The sequence below is a fragment of the Rhinolophus sinicus genome, linkage group LG05 (genome assembly GCF_036562045.2).
Source record: "Rhinolophus sinicus isolate RSC01 linkage group LG05, ASM3656204v1, whole genome shotgun sequence".
NCBI lineage: Eukaryota > Metazoa > Chordata > Mammalia > Chiroptera > Rhinolophidae > Rhinolophus > Rhinolophus sinicus.
The window spans coordinates 90,369,235-90,390,245 of record NC_133755.1 but is presented as its reverse complement, the minus strand read 5'-3'; the positions used below and the strand labels follow the sequence as shown (position 1 = coordinate 90,390,245).

The 21,011-nt window shown below is 38.8% G+C and overlaps 1 protein-coding gene across 13 annotated transcripts in view; it reads left to right on the top strand.

Annotated features, from left to right (window-relative positions):
* The window catches only part of ZNF318 (zinc finger protein 318), a 49,419-nt gene that overhangs the window by 21,489 nt on the left and 6,919 nt on the right, over positions 1-21,011 (top strand). For 6 of the 13 annotated variants that reach the window (XR_012496605.1, XR_012496607.1, XR_012496604.1 and 3 more), the window contains 5 exons: positions 13-216; positions 679-778; positions 1,621-1,739; positions 2,028-5,917; positions 10,839-15,039. Coding sequence is in view for 5 of the 13 variants with exons in the window: in XM_074332975.1 (XP_074189076.1) it covers positions 13-216; positions 679-778; positions 1,621-1,739; positions 2,028-5,360 (3,756 nt within the window). In the remaining 8 variants the exon portion in view is untranslated. Of the gene's footprint in view, positions 1-12; positions 217-325; positions 779-1,620; positions 1,740-2,027; positions 6,450-10,838; positions 15,040-21,011 lie in introns of those variants that run through there. The other 7 variants (XR_012496608.1, XM_074332977.1, XM_074332978.1 and 4 more) reach the window with 4 other exon arrangements.

Genomic DNA, 21,011 nt, shown 5'->3' with positions numbered 1-21,011 from the left:
TTTCCCCTGTAGGAATCAAAGGTAAACAATGAGAATTCCCGTACTAAGAGCCCCAAGCCTGCTGAGATCCCCCAGCCAGCTGCTAAGCAGTCTGATCAGCCCGTTGCTGCCTATGAATATTATGATGCTGGCAATCACTGGTGCAAAGACTGCAATACCATCTGTGGGACCATGTTTGACTTCTTCACCCATATGCACAATAAGAAGCACACACAGGTAGGTGTTCTGCCCTCTGTTATTTCTGCTCTCATCCTTCTTCCCCTCAAACTTCTGTACCCTAATCTGCATTACAAAGCTGGCAAATGAAACATTCTCATGTGGGCAGGAGCCCCAATATGAAGAGCCAAGAGATACCAACAAAGGAGACACCATCCCCAGGGCTCAGTCCAGGGGACCTGCCTGTAACTAAACACCATGACAAGTGTAAGTGAGGCTTCGGCCTCTTTTGATTCCTTGAGTACCTGATTATTTGTTTCATTTTATTCATTGCTGATATTTGCTCTAACATATGTTTACCTTTCCCACAGGTGATTTCCGTTTAAACAGTTGGCAGAGCGGGTGGGGGTGGGTAGCTGGGGGCTTCTGGTCCCCCCTGGTGTATGGGGGAGAAAAAAGAGAGAAAATGGGTCATTGAGTTTTTAGTGCTGTTGTGTGAGCGCCTCTGCCTCTTGCAAATAGACACTGGATCCCTACAACAGACCTTGGGCTTCAAAGACCCAGAATGAGGCCAAGCAAGATGCTATAAAGCGCACAGACAAGATAACTGTTCCTGCAAAAGGTATGTTTCCTCCCTGCCTTTTTTTTGGTAGTTTCCTTACATTTAGCCAAGGAAGAGGTGTCCCTAAACTAAGGTAGTAGGAAGCAGAGTAAATACTCCTTTTGATAAAGCTCTAAGAATTCTTGCTATGTGCAAAACAGTGGACTAGGTCCTGAAAAATAAAGAGCTGTATAAAACAAGAATGATCTCTACTCATATGGCTAAAAATCTAACAGATGTTAAACATATGTATACCACTTTCAAATATAATTTTCTTTCTTACTGGCTTATGCACCAAAATCTTATTTGAAATCCAGGTACAAAAGAACAGTAAGAGATGCACTAATTTAACTGCCTTTTCAACTAAGAAATATTTTTGAAGAGTCATTTTTAGGGGGGTAAATTGAGAGGTAGAAAGTTTTTTTAAACTCCTCAGTTTCTTACCTTCATAGGTAGTCAGTATTGCTATATTCTTTAGATCTGTGAAAGATAGCTAGGTCCCTGAGTAATTAATACCAGCATGAGAGATCCTGGACTAACTATTTGGGAGTATAGTTTTTAAATCTCCTAAAATACTTACTGCTAGTTGGAGTTTGAGGAGAATCAGCAACAGAAATGGATCTGACATAGGAAACTCCTGAATATGACAGTTAGTATTCCCAAGAGGTAGAAGAGATAGAGGTCCTGAGTTCAAACTTTAAGTTGGAAAGACTATGCCATTGGAATTCATCTAAATGCTACTTCTGGGTAAGGTCCTCTATACCATTAACCATTTTACGGCAAAGGGGAAGTGGGATTTCCTTTGGTTGCTGTCATCCTGGGTGGAAATGACTTATTTTCTTGATTTCTTGTACTTCTTCCAGGCTCTGAATTTCTGATTCCCATCACTGGATATTACTGCCAGCTCTGTGAGGAATTTTTGGGGGATCCAATATCTGGAGAGCAACATGTGAAGGGTCACCAACACAATGAGAAATACAAGGTTGGTCTTTGTAGTAGCCTGTGGAGTTTCCCACTTTCTGCAATAATTCTTTTGACTTTATCATACATATTCAGAGCCAGAAAAAGTCATCAACACTTCAAATTCTGTATAATTACTAGAAAGTTCTCAATCCTAGTGAGAGCTGCTGACCTGATAGAGCCATTTATGTCCTTGAGGAAGATGACTCTAGGGATTTCTACTAAATGAATTCCAGCAGTGGTGGGGCCAAGATTTTCTCTCTTACAGTATTTTGACCACTTGTTGAGCCTTAATCTTTTCTCTTCCCAGAAATATGTGGTTGAAAACCCATTGTATGAGGAGCGGCGGAATCTGGACCACCAAGCTGGTTTGGCTGTGGTCTTAGAGACAGAACGACGACGTCAGAGTGAGCTAAAGCGCAAACTTAGTGAGAAACCAAAGGAAGAGAAGAAAGAGAAGAAGGCAAAGATCATGAAAGAAATAAAGGAGGATGACAAGGTCTCTGAGGAATTAGAGGACCATCTCTCTGAGAGTGGGAACTCTCCTGAAAAGGCTGAAAACAAAAGGAAGGGTAGCATCAAACTCCAATTAAAAGAAGAGGTAAAGAAAGAATCACCAACATCTTCCTCTTTTGGGAAATTCAGCTGGAAGAAGCCAGAAAAAGAGGAGGAAAAAAGTTCAGTGGCCCCAAGTATTCCCAAGGAAGAGACTATGGAAAGCAGTAAGGACAAAGAGGATGGCAAAGCGGAAGCTGGGAAGGCAAAGCCCATCAAAATCAAGCTCTCTGGGAAAACTGTTGTTGCACATACTAGCCCTTGGATGCCTGTTGTGACAGCTTCACCCCAGACTAAGATCCGACCCAACCTGCCCATTCCATCCACAGTGCTGCGCAAGTCAGGGCCAGCCGCACTTAGCAAGCCAGCTCCTCTGAACACCTTTCTGTCCATCAAGTCCTCTGGGGCCACTGCTAAGCCTCTGCCAGTGGTTAAAGAGTCTTCATCTGATCTCCTCTTGCCTCCTGACATCATCTCCAAAGCATTTGGAGGGGAAGAGGTGATTCTAAAAGGGTCTCCAGAGGACAAAATGGTACTTGCTGAAAAGAATGAGCCATCCCATATACCTGAACAAATGCCCCCACCTCCTCCTCCACCACCTCCACCACCACCTCCACCACCTCCAGTTATACCTCATCCAGCTGCCCCAACTCCTGCTCAAGCAAATGCTGTCTTGGCTCCAGTAAAATCAAACTCAACTGTATCTCACACTCTCAGCCCTGGCTTCCTGGGTCCTAACATTTTGAACCCGGTGTTGCCAGTAGCCATCATGGCTTCAGCACAGCCAACGGCCATTCCTTCTGATGAGACAGCTCCTGGGGTGAGTGAGAGTGACCGGGACCAGACCTTATTCTCTGTGTTAGTGCGTCCTCCACCTCCCCTGTCAAGTGTTTTCAGTGAACAAGCAAAAAAATTGGAAAAGCGAAATTCATGCTTAGCCACAGCCAATGCTAAGGACCTGTATGACATATTCTACAGTAGTGGTGGAAAGGGGGCCCCTGAGACTAAGCTGAGTGGTGGTCCATTGGCCAATGGAGAAAACAGCAACTTCTCTAGAGCTGAAAGTTCAGACACCTGTTCCACTTCTACTTTGAACAGTAGTGCAGCCCAAGAGGAGTTGCCTCCAGATAGAAGTTTGGTTTCTGCTTCTTTAGTTGGAAACCCTAAAAACCCCATTGCAAAAACTGTGGTGTCCCTAGGGAAATGGTCGGTTGTAGAACACGTAGACTCAAAAAGTAGATGCAGCAGCTATGGCTTCCTGCAGCCTCTGACAAGATTGTGCCAAAGCAGGCCTTATGAAACTATTACTCCAAAGACAGACACTTTGGCCATGTGGACTTCTAGCTCCTTCCAGAGTAACACTAATAGGGACATATCTCCAGAGGGAAAAATTGAGCTTGACCTGGGAGAGCCAGGGCCACCAGGTGTAGAGCCAGTCCCTCAGCTGTCAGATAAACTCTGTAATACTATGGACTCGCAGAAGTTGGTAGAAACCCACCTTATGGAATCTGGTAACCAGGATGAGAAAAGCCAAGAACTCCACCAATGTAAGGATTGTAGAGAAAGTGAGATAGAGACAAACACTGAACTAAAAAAAAGGGGAGCAAAGCTCTCTGAGAGAATGGTCGGAAAAGGAACATGTATCAATGTTGGGCCTAGTAGCATAGAAGATTCTGATTTGACCCATAGGAACAGATACATGTGGGAGGGAAAAGCTGAACAGCCCAAGTTGCAAATGACTGACAAGAAGGCTGAACAGTCCAAATTGATGACAGGAAGTGAAATTCAAAGTAAAGTAGTGATTGAATTGAGTACACAGGCTCTCTCTTCCTCAAAGGCAAAAATAGACTCATTTCCATCAGAAACTAGGTCTTTACTCCAGAACCCACAAGCTACAACTGTGAAAATTTCTGCCCCAGAATTGCTTCTTCAGTCCCCAGCCAGATCAGATGTGGGTTTAACAGACTGTGCACAGGAGCAAGGAGTTTCAACTGGTAGTGAGGAGTGGCTGGAAAATTCTGCTCCAGAATCAGCTTCCAGAACTTCGAGGTACAGAAGCCTCAAACTCAAAAGGGAAAGATCAAAGGACTTTCAGGGTAAAATGATCTATGAATTGGCTGTTTGGAATGAGAACAAGAAGAAGCCAGAGACTTGGGAGAGCCCAAAGAAACAAGAAACAGAAGCCCTGGAGCTTCAAGATGTCCATCCAGAATTGACAGTGACAATGGAAAGCAAGGCCTTAGAAGACTTTGAAGTTACAGACTTGAAAGTAGAAGAGCTTGCTACCCTGGGGAACCTGGGAGATATGGGTGTTGATTTCTGCAATATGCAAATAGACCCAGCACATAGATCCCCAACTACCCTGTCTCAGAAGGTGTGTGAAGAAAATTCTGTGTCACCTATACGATGTAATCCCTCCGCTCTCACTGACTTTGAACCAATCCCATCCTTTTCTGAGTTTCCATTAGATTCTCCCAAAACCCTGGTGCTTAACTTTGGAGCAGAGGGTGAACAAAACTCATCTAATCCCAGAAATGGAAGGATCACTCCTAACATTTTGAAAACTGGACTTCCTACAGAAAATGTTGACCTTGGCTTGGGGAGCCTAGAGGGAACACACCAGGCCCTTGACCTCTTGGCAGGAGGAATGATGTCTGAAGAAGTAGAAGAAACTTCTCAATTAGAGAAACAAGATTCACTCAGATTGGAATCAGAAGCAATTAACCCTGCAGGCTTCGGGCCATCCCCTTGCCTTCCAGATCTTGTTGACTTCGTCACACGGACATCTGGAGTTCAAAAAGAGAAGTTATGTTCTCATCTCTCTGTGCCAGGTGTCCTTCCTGAGTGCAGTTCCTTGGAGATGGGACCATTACAGCTAGAAATAGTTAATGCATCCATCACCGAGGTAGCAATTCCTCAGGTAGATGAGGACAATGGCAACCCTTTGAATTTGGTAAAATCTTTGGCTTCAGGGTCCCCTACAAGGGAGCAGGTAGTTGGAGGTAATATGGTCCCTAAGGAAATACCTGCACACGAAGCTGCAGTTGATGCTATCCAGGACCACACAGAATCCAGTGTTCATGACTAAGAATATATACCCAGAGCTACTTGTGGATGAATCAAATTGGCTTCTAGAAATCCGGTGCCCAGATGATCCAGGACTAGTTGGCTATATCATCTGGAACTACACCAAGAAATGCAGTCAGCATCTTACAGTAAATGTTCACGGAAGCTAAAAAACTTACCTACTTTTTTCCTTTCTCCTTAAAATACCAGACAAATCAATCATAATTTCTATACATATCTGTAAAAAAGTATTTTCTGTTAATTTTTTTTTTTTGCCAATTTATTTTCTCCTACTTTGTCATTAAAATCAAATGTCTATCTGGCTCACCACATAGTGTGTTTTGATTGTATTTTGGCTTTGACTCTGCCATTTCTGGAATGTGGGGGAGGAGGGAAACAAAGAGCTGACTTCTCCAACTGCTGTGTTGTATTCCCACCCAATTTCCTGGGCAGCTGATGGACCTCTAGGAGAAATACCAGAAAGCCTGCAGAAGTGGAAAACTACTGATGAAGGAAGGATTGTTCATCTCTAAGGCTTCCATTTGGATGGGCCTGCCTTAACATTATTTGAAATGCAGCGTGAGTAGCTCTTTTGTTTACTGTTTACTTCCTTGTGGCATGTCAGCCCCCCCTTCACTCATTCTCTTGCTTTTGCTGGAAATGGTCTTGCTAACTCATTTGGAAATGGCCTCAGTAAACATGGAAGAAAATCTAGCAGGCTCACTTTTGGAAGACAACAAATCAGTAAGGCTTATTCGTGGCTCAGTGCCAGGAGCAGATACGTTTTTGGGGGTCCACTTTTATTTTTGAAATGGCCTTTGTTCATTGTATTATGATCCAGTAACACTTTGTGTTAAATTGTTTAGTAGCCATTTCTGTTCTGAAGAGGTCAAAAATCTGAAACTTGTTTTGGGATTGGGCTTAATTCTTTGTTCCACAACCCATATGTATTCCTTCCTCTACCTCTCCCTTTCCCAAGTTACTTCTACCATAGTGTGATGTTTTGGGTTGTACGTTTTGTTCAAAAGATTAAAGAATTTATGAGTTGGCTTGGGCAAGTTGAACTTTATTTTTAATGTGTTAATTACTTGGAATAAATGCATTAATCTCATGTTTCTTTCTGGATTTTTGATTTGAAACCACACATTTGACCTCCACAGGAAAACTAGAGCAATGAATCCCCACTGCCCTATTGTCTATCAACCCTCCCAGTCATTCTTTGCCACTTGTCAAGGCTACTTCCTTCATGTCAGATTGTTAGGTTATAAAAAGTCTATGCCCCAGTCTATGCTGCTTAAATGGGCAGGTAGTAAGTAGATGACAGCAGGCTAGTTCTGGCATCTTCCTATTGGGAAGCTTTTTATGTCCCTTTATGTTGGCTCTCCCTTTGCTGCTCTGGGAACTGAGCTCCCCCGAGAACACACATGTTCTTGCTGAGAGTGATCTTGGGGATCAGAGTTGGTCCTCAGATTTTTAAATCTCTGTCTCAGTTTCCTCTTGACATCTCTCTTGTCAGCAGTCTATAAACTGGCTCAACAGAGGCTTCAGAGTCTTGTTCCTCACCGCCACTCCCAATTCCTCAAAAATAATGCAAAGTTTCTGATCTCTTTTTCCTAAGAATTCTTTTTCTCCCTGTTTCCTTTTGTGAGAGCTGTAGAATCCCTGTGTTGAGTTTGGGGAGGTTATTTACTTTTTTCTAGATCCTTGACTAATGTTTATTTTGAAATTGTCCTGGCCTCTCTTTATCACGCTGTGGAAAGGGCACAGGTTTGGGAGCTATAGGTCCTTGAATGTTCCTCAGCCATTGCCTTGCAGTGATGTGGGAAGTTACTTGACCTCACTGTGCCATGAGGATTTTTCTTTTCCTTAAAGATGGGGATCATTATCTCCATCTCAGCACCAAATGTGTACAGGGCCGGCCGCCCTGAATAGTTGTCTAGGACTGCTTTTTAGGCTGAAGCCTGAGTCCAATGTACTTTTCTGGCCTGGAAACTATAGACTGACTCATAAGGTGCCCTTTAGAAAAACGTAAACCCAGGTGAGCTTCAGAGATATATTTGTTTTTCCAGAAAACTACTCCCTCCCCATTCTAGTAGCCTATCTGCAGGATTTCAGAAAACATAAGAGTTTAAAATCCAGTTACTGATTTTCAGGCCTTGTTCCTTAGTAAATTCCAGCACACTTTGGGGAAAAATAGGTGGGTTTAGGGAAAAAGTGGGGCGGGGTTAATCCAGATTGCACTCATAACGTCATTTCATCTAAGAGAGTCAGAATCTTTCCAGGTTAGGACGGGGCCACTTGAGAAGGGTAGGGTAAGGGAGAGGCAAAATTCAGGAAGGGCAGAACTAATTCAAGTACCTCGGGCTGGAGTACTTTGAGCAACTCCTTGTACTAGGTAACTTGAGGCTTTATACCAAAGGCATCTGCTAATCTCGGGCTTTTTCTAGAATAATGCTAACTTATAAGGGGTGAAGCAGCAGCATTCTTTTTATCTGCCTTGAAGCAGCAGAAGGGAGAGCTTTTAGGATTCTGTGGTCTGGGCAGGAAGTGTTTTTTGTTGCTGGCTTCCTCTTTTCAGTGGGATCTAGCTTTGGAGCCCATCCAGAGAAGCCATGTGAAAGGAAGGGCAGAACTCTAACCCAGTCTAGCATGTAGGGGTAAGGCCTATTTTTATTCAGTACTATCACAGTACTGAATAAATTTTTACCTTAGGAGACAACACGTGCAAGGAGTGGGCCCTAATGTGACTTACGGTGTCATATATCTATGCTTTAAATTTCTGCAAACATCAGAAACAGTTTTTATTGGATTCTACTGTGAGAACAGCTGATCAGCAGTTAGGTTTAAATTTGGGCAAAAACCTAATTTTACCTAAGTTGTGTAAATAACCCCCCAAAAATTCCCTTGGCTTTGTGAAGACCTCTTGCTTTATAAGCCACCTTTCTCCTATTCACAGCTACCATGTTTCCCCGAAAATGAGACCTAGCTGGACAATCAGCTCTAATGCATCTTTTGGAGCAAAAATTAATGTAAGATCCGGTCTTTATATATATTATATTTTTGTTATATTGTACCGGGTCTTTATAATATATAATATAATATAATATATAATATAATATATAAGACCAGGTCTTACATTAATTTTTGCTCCAAAAGACTCGTTAGAGCTGATTGTCCATCTAGGTCTTATTTTCAGGGAAACACGGTAGCTTCAGGACACATACTACTATTAATAAACTTTCTGTTAAGTACTCCCACTTTACCCCATGCCACTCCATCTCTTTAAAAAAAAAATCACAAAGTCAAAAAGTTAGCTAATGTTTTGGTAGCAAAGCATGGCAGAACATATGGGCATTTGTCAGACTGCCAGGTTCAGGGACTGAGTAAGAATGGGGAAGTTTGTGTGTGTGTGTGTGTGTGTGTGTGTGCGCATGCACGCGCCCCCACGCGCTGTGGTGGGGCGGGGGGTTGGACATACAGGATAGAGGCATCCAATGGGGACATTAACTATTTTTATAAAAAAGGTAGAGGTGGGTTCAGAGAAATGACAGTGTATAAAGGAAGTGCGTGAGCACCTAAACCTTGGTTCTCACCTTAAAGCTTACCAACCAAGCCCAGGATGAGAATCTAAGTAGTCTTGATTAACAATTTTGTGAGAAAACAGACAAATGAAAATTGTTTGAGATTGTGAGCACATTTCTTCTTTCTTTAGAGTTTAATTTTGCAATAATGTTTATATAATTTTATGCAAGAAGTTATGTATACAGTAACTATTCATTGATAAGCCAAACAAACTCATAATGAAAATCTTCTGCCCTTAAAAAAAATCATCACCATCCTGATTTGCCCTTAATCCTTATACACTTTCAAAAGACCATGTACATTTTCATTGTAGCACTTAATGTGGTTGTAATTTTACATTTATGTGTTTCTTTGATTAACATATGCCTCCCTTCCCCCTAAGTAGATTATAAACTCCAAAGCAGGAAGTCTGTCACTACTTACTGCTTTTTCATCATTGTATTCAGAGTGCACAGTTGCCTGGCACAAAAAGAGTGCTCAATAAAAATTTGTTAAAAGAATCAATGTGGTAATAGTAGCTGTTTTTTTAAAAATTTAATTTATTGTTAATACTTAGAAATTTATAAATGGATAAAAGCTGTAAATTGCTGATTATATTTGCTGGGTGCTTAGCACTCCAGAACCAACTGTCCTCTTCTGTCCTGGATTTTTGTATAAAAGCACTGTCTATAACAGTGAGTGCGTATCAAGGCTGCCAGTGGCCCCATTCCAACAGCATTCTGGAATAGTGGTGGCAGGCCAGAATGGGGGCACACTGCACTAGAAAAACTGAGGATGCAAAGTGGGGGTAAACTGAGCTTAGTTAGCAGTGAAAGGCTTTGGGGACTCTGATTTTCAGATGGCTCCCTTTCTCCTTCCACCTAGATTTCATAGGCTTGTTGAAGTCAGTCGGTCAAACCCCAAATCCCTCTGATTTGGCTGAAGGAGTAAATCAACCCTTCATGGCCCAACATCCTCTTAACACCTCGTCAAAACTCTACATCAAACTGCCAGTTTTAGTTCTGGAAAGAAACAACAAAATTAACCAAAAAAGTTTACCTTTGGAAGAGGGAAAAGGGATGCTTTCACTGTATTTTGTATCTTTTTTTGTTTCAACATTCTAACCATGAAAATGCATTTTATGTAAAATATTCATACACACAAAATACACACACATATAAAATGTAATTTTTAGGTCAGGTTTATCTGGTGCTGTGGAATTATGGACCAGATTTTTGTTTTTCCCTTCTGTATACTTTTATGCTTCAAAAATAGTGTTGGTTTTTTTTTTAATTGGGTTTCTTCCACTCAGTGCACGCCTGTCTTCACTCCTCTCATCAGTTTTCCATCATTACAAGTAGGCCTTGCTGCTTTTCCCCCAAGACTTTCTAAATGTCTCTATTCCCATCAAGACTGGGCAACACACATTCTTCAAGAATCACCATTCTTGAAGAATACCATTTCCTCTCTTCCTGTTCTCTTTCTCTTGCCCCTACCTCTGTTGAGCTGGTTATGCATTTCCATTCATGCGCAAGCATTTGGACATTAAATTACAGAAATCAAGATACTTGTCTTCACAAAACTTACTTTCATGAAGATACACAAAATATATCACACAGTCTTTGTTGCATGCAAAAGAACAGAAGCTAACTCATATCTAGATGTATTCATTCAAAGCTTTACTGGCTTTTGTTCCTTCTGCTTGTGGAGGATGAGGCAAGGAGTTTTGTAGAAAAGAAGGGAAATGAGCGTGATAAAGGAAGTGAATGAGCAGGGTCAAGAAAGAGATAAAATCAACCATGTTGAGGTATTTTTTTTCCATCTTCTCTTTCATACGCTGCCCCTGCTAAAGTTCTATGCAGCCCTCTTACAGCCTACCTGCAGAAAGATGATTGTGATGACATTTACTGACTCACCCACCTATATTCCTTTCTTTCAGGAGCAATTGCAGAAGTCTTTGGATTTCCAGAAGGAAGGACTGCAGAAGACATCTCTGCCCCAGGGAGTCAGGGATAGAAGCCACAGGTAACCACAGAAACGATGAGTGCCCTTTGGGCCAGTAGGCAGTCACCTCTAGGTTCTGAGTGCCAGAAGGTGAGTATGGCTGCTGGGGCAGGAGTGGGTTGTGGAGAAAGCCATGTCGTTTTAGTTGTCAGGAAATGGTGAGTTAGGTGAGCAAATATGTATGTATGTATGTCTGTATCTTTGTACCTGTAGAAGAGGAACAAGATGAGGATAGGCATAGAAGGGATATATTTTAAACTTGCTCATCTTCATCACAAACTATCTCTTGACTTCCATCACTCATTTTGTATCGTAATGCTCATGTTAAAGCTGTAGAGTTCAGATCTTCTCATGCCTCTGGGGCTCTGGGCCCAAATGTTCACACCCCGTAGAACACCTCAATTCTCAGTTTCAGCCTTCTTTACTGTCCATGTAAGAATTAAGGTAAAAAAAATGGGTATTTTCTTAGAGGAGGGAGTATGAGTAGACAAAGGAGGCTCAAGGAAAGGGAGACAATCATAACGGGGTTGGTTAGACACTCCTGGGATTTCAGACTTCAGCATAGCTGTTTATCAGTCTCCTCAGTTACTACCCCTCCTACATACATTGAAACATGAGGTATGCAGAAGCAGGCAAGGATCATTCATTTCAAAATACCAAGGAACCACCTTACTCTCGGTCCATCTAAAATGCGAATGGGTGCTTCTCTCTTTTGTACTTTAAGGACTCTGGGCTCAGGATCTGTGTTCCTGATCTGTAAATCCAGGCACAGTTAGAGTCTTGGAAATCTAGTTTACTGCCCAAATAAATCTGTGCTTTTAGGAATACACATAACGCTACAAATGTTTTAAAATGTACCCCCAACGCCATCAAGAGAACAAGAAGTAAGGGATAAGAAGTATCTCAGGGCCTCTTTCTGCTGAGCTTATATCAGTTAAAGACTTCATTCCTAAGGCATGACCCTGTAGATGAAGCAATGGAAAGCAGCCTGGTGCCAGGGCTGCCAACACTTTGTCACCACCACTTTCTCACCCTTGCTCCAGCCCGAGATCTGTTTCTCATCAGCTACCACATTCCTCTGCTCGGAGACAGTAAAGGCTATTGGTCACAGCTTTCATTCCTAACTAACTCACCTACCAACCAGCCCTGGTTTGCTGTTTAGACCTCCATTCTCCAGTGGGGTCTGAAGTCCACCTCTAAGAGATGCTTATCTGGGGGCTGGGCAGGGGGAAAGGGAACATTTTTTAGAATAATGTTTTTCCCTTTGGACTTCATTTATTTGATATGCTAGAGTTCATATATATTATGAATGATGAAATGTTTACGATCTTTTTATCAATATAATTTATATAACTTTAAATTTCACATAAGATTCCCCATTTTAAATTGTACACTCCAGTGCTTTTTAATATTTTCAAGGTTGTGCAACCATCACCACTATCTAATTCCAGAACATTTCCATCACTGTGTCTGTGAAATAAAACACAGACACTCCCAGTTATCTCCTCCAAAGTCACTGGCAATCACCAATCTACTCTGTCTCTCTGGATTTACCTATTCTGGACAATTCGTATAAATGGAGTTCATGCGATGTGGTCTTTTGTGACTAGCTTCTTTGACTTGCCATAATGTTTTCAAAGTTCATCCATGTGGTACCATGTATAAGTTCTTCATTGTATTTTATAGTTGAATAATCCCTTTTTGGTGATTATTAATAATGCTGCCACACGCATTTGTGTACCAGTATTTGTGGACATGGTTTTCAATTCTATTGGGTATATACTGGGTCATATGGTAACTAACTTCTTTAAATAACATCTTATATCAAAATATAAGATGCACATAAAAAACGAAAGCACACATATCACAAGTGTTAAGTTCAACAATTTTTACAATACAAACAAAACAATTTTCACAATGTAACCAACACCAAAATCAAAAAATAGAATATGACCGACACCCCGGAAGCCCCTCTCATGTCCTCTACCAGTCACTGCTTTCTCAAAATATAACCACAATTCTGACTGCTATCTCCAGTATTTGCTTTATGGAGATGAAGTTCACATAACATAAAACTAACCACTTTAATCAATTCAGTGGCATTTAGTACATCCACAGTGTTGTGCAACCATCATCTTTGTCTAGTTCCAAAACATTTTCATCAGCCCAAAATGAAAACCTGTATCCATTAAGCAGTTCCCATTCCTACCTCTCCACATTCCCTGGCAATCACCAGTCTGTTTTCTGTCTCTATGGACTTATGTATTCTGGCTATTTCATATAAATGGAGACTGGCTTCTTTCACTTAGCATAATATTTTTGAGGTTCATTCATATTGTATCATGTATCAGTATTTCATTGCTTTTTATGGCTGAATAATATTCCGTTGTATGTGTGTACCACAATTTGTTTATTCACTCATTCGTTGATGGACATTTGGGTTGTTTCCACCTTTTGGCTATTGTCAATAGTATAGCTATGAACATTCATGCATAAGTATTTGTTTGAATACTTGTTTTCAGTTCTTTTTGGTATATACTTAGAAGTGGAATTACTGGGTCCTATGGTTATTCTATGTTTAACTTTTTGAGGAACTGCCTGTTTTTCATAGCACCTGAATCATTTTACATCCCTTCCAGCAATGTACAATGGTTCCAATTTCTCCACAGCCATAATATTTGTTAATTTCATTTTTTTAAAATATATTGTAGCCATCCTGGTATTTTAGTGTGGTTTTGTTTTACATTTCCCTGATGACTGATGCTATTGAGCATCCTTTCATGTGTTTGTGGCCATTTATGTATCTTCTTTGGAGGAATGTCAAGTCAAGTCCTCTGCCCATTTTTAAATTGGGTTGTCTGTCTTTTTGTTGTAGAACTATTAGAATTCTTTATACAGAGGGTGCCAAAAAAATGTATACACATTTTAAGAAACGAAAAACTGTATTAAAATTGTAATACTCACTGATAACAAAAGGTGAATACAAGTTATGTATATACAATTTTTGGCACCCCCAGTATATTCTAGCTACTGGACCTTTATTAGATACATGATTTGCAAATATTTTCTCCCATTTTATAAGTTGTCGTTTCATTTTCTTGATACTGTCCTTTGATGCACAAAAGATTTTAATTTTGATGAAGTTCAATGTGTGTGTGCGTGTGATATCTAACAATCCATTGCCAAATCCAAGGTCATGAAGAATTACCCCCCTGTGTTTTCTTCTAAGAGTTTTATAGTTTAAATTTCTGTGTATTTAGGTCTTTGATTCATTTTTAGTTAATTTTTGAATATATAATAGTATGAGCTAGGGATCCAACTTCATTTTTGCATGTGGATATCCAGTTGTTCTAGCACCATTTGTTGAAGAGACTGTCTCTTTCCCCATTGAATGAACTTGACACCCTTGTTGGAAATCAATTGGCCATAGATGTATAGGTTTATTTCTGGACTTTCAATTCTATTCTGTTGGTTTATATATCAGTCCTTATGTTAGTGCCACTCTGTTTTGATCACTGTAGCTTTGTAGTAAGTTTTGAAATTGAGAACAGTGAGTCCTCCAATTTTGTTGTTCTTCTTCAAGGTTGTTTTACTATTTGAGCCCCCTTGAAATTTCATGTGAATTTGAAGATCAGCTTTTCGATTTCTGTAAAAAGATCCATTGGAATTTTGATAAAGGATTACATTGAATCTGTAGATCACTTAGGATAGTATTGCCATTTTAACAGTATTCAGTCTTCCAGTCCATGAACATGGGATGCCTTCATTTAGATCTTCTTTAATATCTTTCAGCAGTACATTGACCCTTGAACAATGCGGGATTTAGGGGTGCCAACTGCCCATGCAGTCAAAATTCTGCATATAACAAGTCAGCCCTCTGCATGTGCCTATATCCAACCTCCTATAAAAAATACAGTTGACCCTTGAACAATGTGCATTTGAATTGCTCAGTGCCACTTATATGCAGATTAGTTTAAAGCATCAACTGTATTTTGTAGTTTTTGTGTATGTCTTTCACCTCCTTGGTTAAATTTATTCCTGTGTATTTTATTCTTTTATATGCTGTTATAAATGGAATTGTTTCTTAATTTCCTTTCAGATTATTCATTGAAGATATATTGAAACACAACTGACTTGTAAGTGTTGATCTTATAACCCTGCAACTTTGCTGAATTCATTAATTTGTTCTAGTGTTGTTGTTTTTTTAATTATTTGGGAATTTTTCTATATATAGGATCATGTCATTTGAGAATAGATATTTTACTTCTTTTCCAATTTGGACACCTTTTTTTTTTCTTACCTAATTGAGTCTAGCTAGAACTTCCAGTACAATATTGAAAAGCAGTGGTGAAAGTGGCATCCTTGGTCTTGTTCCTGATCTTAGGGGAAATACTTTCAGTCTTTTACTATTATGATGTTAGCTGTAGGTTTTTCATAAATGCCCTTTATCATATTGAAAGAGTTCCCTTCTATTCCCCGTGTTCTAAGAGTTTTTATCATGAAATGGTGTTGGATTTTTGTCAAATAATTTTTCTGTGTTAATTGAGATCATGTTTGTGGTTTTCTCTTTCATTCTATTAATGTATATTACATTGATTGATTTTTCTCATGTTTTACCAACCTTACATTCCTGGAATAAATCCTACTTAGTGCTGGTATATAATCCTTTAAACATGTTGTTGGATTCAGTTTGCTGCTATCTTGTTGAGGATTTTGCATCTATATTCATAAGGATATTGAGGTGTAGTTTTCTTACGATATCTTTGCCTGGCTTTGGTATTAGGGTGATGCTGGCTTCATAGATGAGTTAAGAAGTGTTCTCTCATCTTCTGTCGTTTGGAAGAGTTTGAGTAAGATTGGTGTTAATTTTTTAAATGTTTCGTAGAATTTACCAGTGAAACCATCTAGTTCTAGACTTTTCATTGCTGATTTTTTGATTACTGATTCTCTCTCTTTACCGTGTTTCCCCAAATATAAGACCTAGCCGGACCATCAGCTCTAATGTGTCTTTTGGAGCAAAAATTAATATATAAGACCCAGTCTTATAGTAAAATAAGACTGGGTCTAATATAATATAATATGATATATAATATAATGTGATATATAGTATAATATAATATGTAATACTGGGTCTTATATTAATTTTTGCTCCAAAAGATGCATTAAAGCTGATGGTCCGGCTAGGTCTTATTTTTGGGGGAACTGGTACTTCTTATAGTTCTGTTCAGATTTTTTATTTCTTCTTGAGTCTATTTTGGTAATTTATGTGTTTCTAGGAATTTGTCCATTTCATCTAGGTTATTTAATTTTGTTGGCATATAATTGTTTATAGTATTATTTTATAATCCTTTTAATTTATGTAAGGTCAATAGTAAGCCCCACTGTAAGCCCCATTTTCTGATTTTAGTTATCTGCATCTTCTCTTTTTTCCTAAGTCAGTTTAGCTAAAGGTTTGCCAATTTTGTCAATCTTTTCTTTTTTTTTTTTTTAATTTTATTTTATTAAATTTATTGGGGTGACAATTGTTAGTAAAATTACATAGATTTCAGGTGTACAATTCTGTATTACATCATCTATAAATCCCATTGTGTGTTCATCACCCAGAGTCAGTTCTCCTTCCATCACCATATATTCGATCCCCCTTACCCTCATCTCCCACCCCCCACCCCCCGCCCCCGTTACCCTCTGGCAACCACTAAACTGTCAATCTTTTCAAAGTACCAACTTTTGGTTGCATTGATTCTCTCTATTTTTCTACTCCCTATTCCATATATCTCTGCTCTAACATTTATTATTTTCTTCCTAACATCTTTTGGTTTAATTGGCTTTTTTTTTTTTCCTGGTTCCTCAAGGTGTAAATTTAGGTTGTTGATTTGAGATCTTCTTTTTAAAAATGTTTACCGTTATAATTTCCCTCTTGGCACTGTTTATATTGCATCCCATAACTTTGGATATGTTGTGTCATCTCAAAGTATTTTATAATTTCTCTTGTGAGTTCTTTTTTGACCTATTGTTTACTTAAGAGTGTATTGTTTAATTTCTACATTTTGTGAATTTTACAGTTTTCCTTCTGTTACTGATTTTTTAGCTTCATTCCATTATGGTTGGAGGAGATACTTTGTATGATTTCCATCTTTTTAAATGTATTGAGACTTGTTTTATGGCCTAACATATGACCTAGCCTAGAGAACGTTTATGTGTACTTGAGGAAATGTATATTCTGCTGTTTTTGGATGAAGTATGTATATGTCTGTTAGGTCAAGTTAGTTTAGTGTTGTTCATATCCTCTATTTCCTCATTGAACTTCTGTCTAGATGTTCTATTTCATTATTGAAGTGTAATGTTGGAATCTCCAATTATTGTAGAACTGTCTATTTCTCCCTTCAATTTTGTCAATGTTTGCTTCATGTATTTTGAGCTTCTGTTTGTTTGTATATGTTTATAGTCGCTATATCTTCTTAATGAGTGACCCTTTTATTCAATATATATTGACCTTCTTTATCACTTGTAACATTTTTTTATTTAAAGTCTGTTTTGCTTGATATTAGCATAACCACCTCAACTCTCTTTTGGCTGCTATTTGTATGGAATATCTTTTCCATACTTTCACTTTCAACTTATGTGTGTCTTTGATTTAAAGTGAGTCTCTTATAAACAGTGTAAGTTAGATCATGTTAGATATTTTCTAGAAATATCTTGTTCTTTTCAATCAGCTATTGATAGTATAATAAAATTAAGTGGCATATATGTTTTTTACATTCATTCTGCTAGTTTCTGTCTTTTAATTGAGGAGTTTAATCTATTACATTTAAAGTGGTTACTGATAAGAAAGGACTTCTGGCTATTTTGCTATTTGTTTTCTTGTATCTTAAGTTTTATATCTTTTTTGTTCCTCAGTTCCTCCTATACAGTCTTCTTTTGTTTGATTTTTTTTTCAATGTACCATTTTGATGCTCTCCTCATTGCCTTTCCTATATATATATTTTTAGTTATTTCTTCAATGGCTACCATGGGGGGTTACAATTAACATCCTAAATTTATATCAGTCTACTTTGGATTGATACCAGTTTAGCTTCCATAGTGTACAAAAAATCTGCTCCTATGTAGCTCTGTCTCCCTCCTTATATTTTTGTTACAAGTTACATCTTTATACATTGCCAATTAACACAGAATTATAATTACTGTTTTATGCATTTGTCTTTTAAATCATATAGGAATCAAAAATAGGAGTTACAAACCAAATATATAATAATGTTGGCTTTTATATTTACCTATGTGGTTACCTTTACTGGATTTCTTTATTCTTTTTGTATGGCTTTGAGTTATTGTCTAGTGTCCTTTTATTCCAGCCTAATGGACTCCCTTTGGTATTTTTATAGGATAGGTCTACTATCAATTAACTCCCTCAGGTTTTGTTTCTCTGGGAAGTTCTTATTTTCCCCCTTTGATTTGAAGGATAGTTTTGTTGGATATAGAATTTTCGGTTGAAAGTTTTTTATTTTAGCTCTTTAAATATGGCACCTGACTGCCTTTTGGTTTCCAGGGCTTTTGATGAGACGAGCTGTTAATCTTATTGAAGATACCTTTACGTGATGAGTCACTTCTCTTGTGCCACTTTCAAGACTTTGTCTTTGTCTTTTGACAGTTTGATTATGATGTTGTGGTGTGGTTCTCTTTGAATTTGGCCTACTTGAAGTTTGTGGTACTTCTTGAATGGGTAGATTAGTTTCTTTCATTGAATTTGGAGAGTTTTCAGCTATTTTTTTCAAATATTCTTTCTACCTCTTTTTCTCTCTCTCTCTCTTCCTTCTGGGACTCCCATAATGCATGTCAGTCTGCCTGATGGTGACCTATGGTTCTCTTAGCTCTGTTCATTTTCCTTATTCTTTTTTCTTACTGCTATTCAGATAATAATTTTAATAGTGCTATCTTCAAGTTCACTCATCTTTTCCTTCTTCTAGCTTGAACCTGCTGTTGAAACCCCTGTAGTGAGTTTTTCATTTCAGCTACTGTGCTTTTTAGCTCTAGAATTTTTGTTTGGTTCTTTTTACAGTTTACATTTCTTTTTTGATATTCTTCATTTGTTCATTCTCCTGGTTCCCTTTAGTTTTCTGTCCTTTGTTTTCCTTACACATTGAGCATATTTAAGACAATTGATTTAAAGTATTTGTCTAGTAAGACCAATATCTGGTGATGGTTTCTATAAACTTTTTTTTTTCTGTGAATAAACCATACTTCCTTTATTCTTTTTATACCTTGTGATTTTTTCTTTGTTTAAAACTGGACATTTTTAATATTATAATCAGACCCCCCCCATAGTTTGCTATTGTTGATTATTGAAGACTGTAATTGTTCATTTGTTTATTGACTTTTCCAAACTATTTTTGCTAAGACTGTACTTTTTGTTGTGTGTGGTCACTGAAATTTCTGTTCCATTATCTTAGCAGTCAGTCAGTGACCTGACAGAGAATTCATTAAATGCCTGGAGTGAAAAACAAAACAACAAAAAAATACGAAACACCTCTCCTGGTCTTTGCAGATTGGCTCTGAGCTGGAGCACTACGTCAGTGCTAATCCAATTTGCCTAAATGTGACCTTAGCCTTTACCTCCTGGTTGCATGGAACCCAAAGATCAGCCAAAGGTGCAAGCCTAGAGTCCTTTAAGGTCTTTTCTGAAAATACATTGGTCCATGGGCATGTACTTTTCATGCCAGATTTCCCCATATACATGGTAACCCTTCAAAGTCCTTATTTCTTCATGTATCTTTGTCCTCAGTCTCCTCCTTTCCAGGCTTTTAGATCTATCTGCTTCCCCCCGCCCCCATTCACTGTCCCTTGCTATAGGCAGCCACAGGTAGTATATGTCTTTAAATGCTTTCAATGGATGCTACTTGGAAAGCTGCTCCATCCTGAGGGGGGCAAAAAAAGGTCAGCTTCAGTACGGGTCCCTCGGGGAACACGAGACAGGGAAAAATTCACAGCTTTTGAGAACATGTACCTTTTGAGAACAAGGTGTAATTGCCTCCCCCTGGCACCAGCAAACCACACCAGAAATGTGACTGCTGTCCCCAAACTGGGGAATGGGAGATGGTAAACACATAAGCACAAATGCCACAATGCTTCGTTATTGAAGTTTAGCAGGTTTTTTCATTAAGCACACCACTAGTTGGACAAAAAAAACTGTAAGATTTTTTATTACATTCCAGAGTTCTGAAAAAGTTGATTGTGTCAGTTTTGCCAGATTAAGGACAGCTTCAGTGGAGGGACTGATTCTGGGAGCTCTCTGCCATTTCTGTGACGTCACACTGTGTTTAACTCTCTGAGGAACTGTCAAACTGTTTTCCACTGCACTTGCACCACTTCCATTTCTACTGAAAATGTGAGGCTTTCATTTTCTCCACATCTTTCCCAACACTTGTTATTTTATTTTTCTTTGTTCTATTATAGCCATGCTAGTGGTTGTGCAGTGGTATCTCCTTATGGTTTTGATTTGCATTTCCCTAACAACTAATGATGTAGAGCATCTTTCCATGTGCTTAGTGGCCATTTGTATATTTTCTTTGGAGAACTATCCAAATCCTTTGCCCATTTTAAAATTGGATTACTTGTCTAAGATCCATTTGTTATATAATATTTTCTAGTCTTTTTTCTTAAAGTTTATCCTGAAAATCATGCATTAAGAAAATATGAATATAAAGCTATCTACAGTGTTAGAATTCTATACAACATGATGCATTTCTTAAATACAAGAGGCACTTCCAGCTGTATAAAGATGCAGTTGTATTAATTAGGACTCTTTGGTCTGTAACAGAAACCTAATTCAAAAAGCTTAAGAAAAAAAATGGATAGGGGGTAATTTATGTCTTGGTAACCAAGAAACTGAGGCAGAATTAGACCCAGGAGGTCAGAGATGCCACCAGGACTCTCTCTTCCCCATTCCCTCAGCTCTGCTTGACCTCATTTTCTCTCTACTCAGGGGCAAGCTACTATAGTCCTTACGAGCTTCTCTCCAGAAAATGAGTGTATCTTTCCTTATAACACCAAAAAGTCCCAGGGAGGATGTTGATTAGTGTGACTTGGGCCACATTTCTGTCGCTGCACAATTACT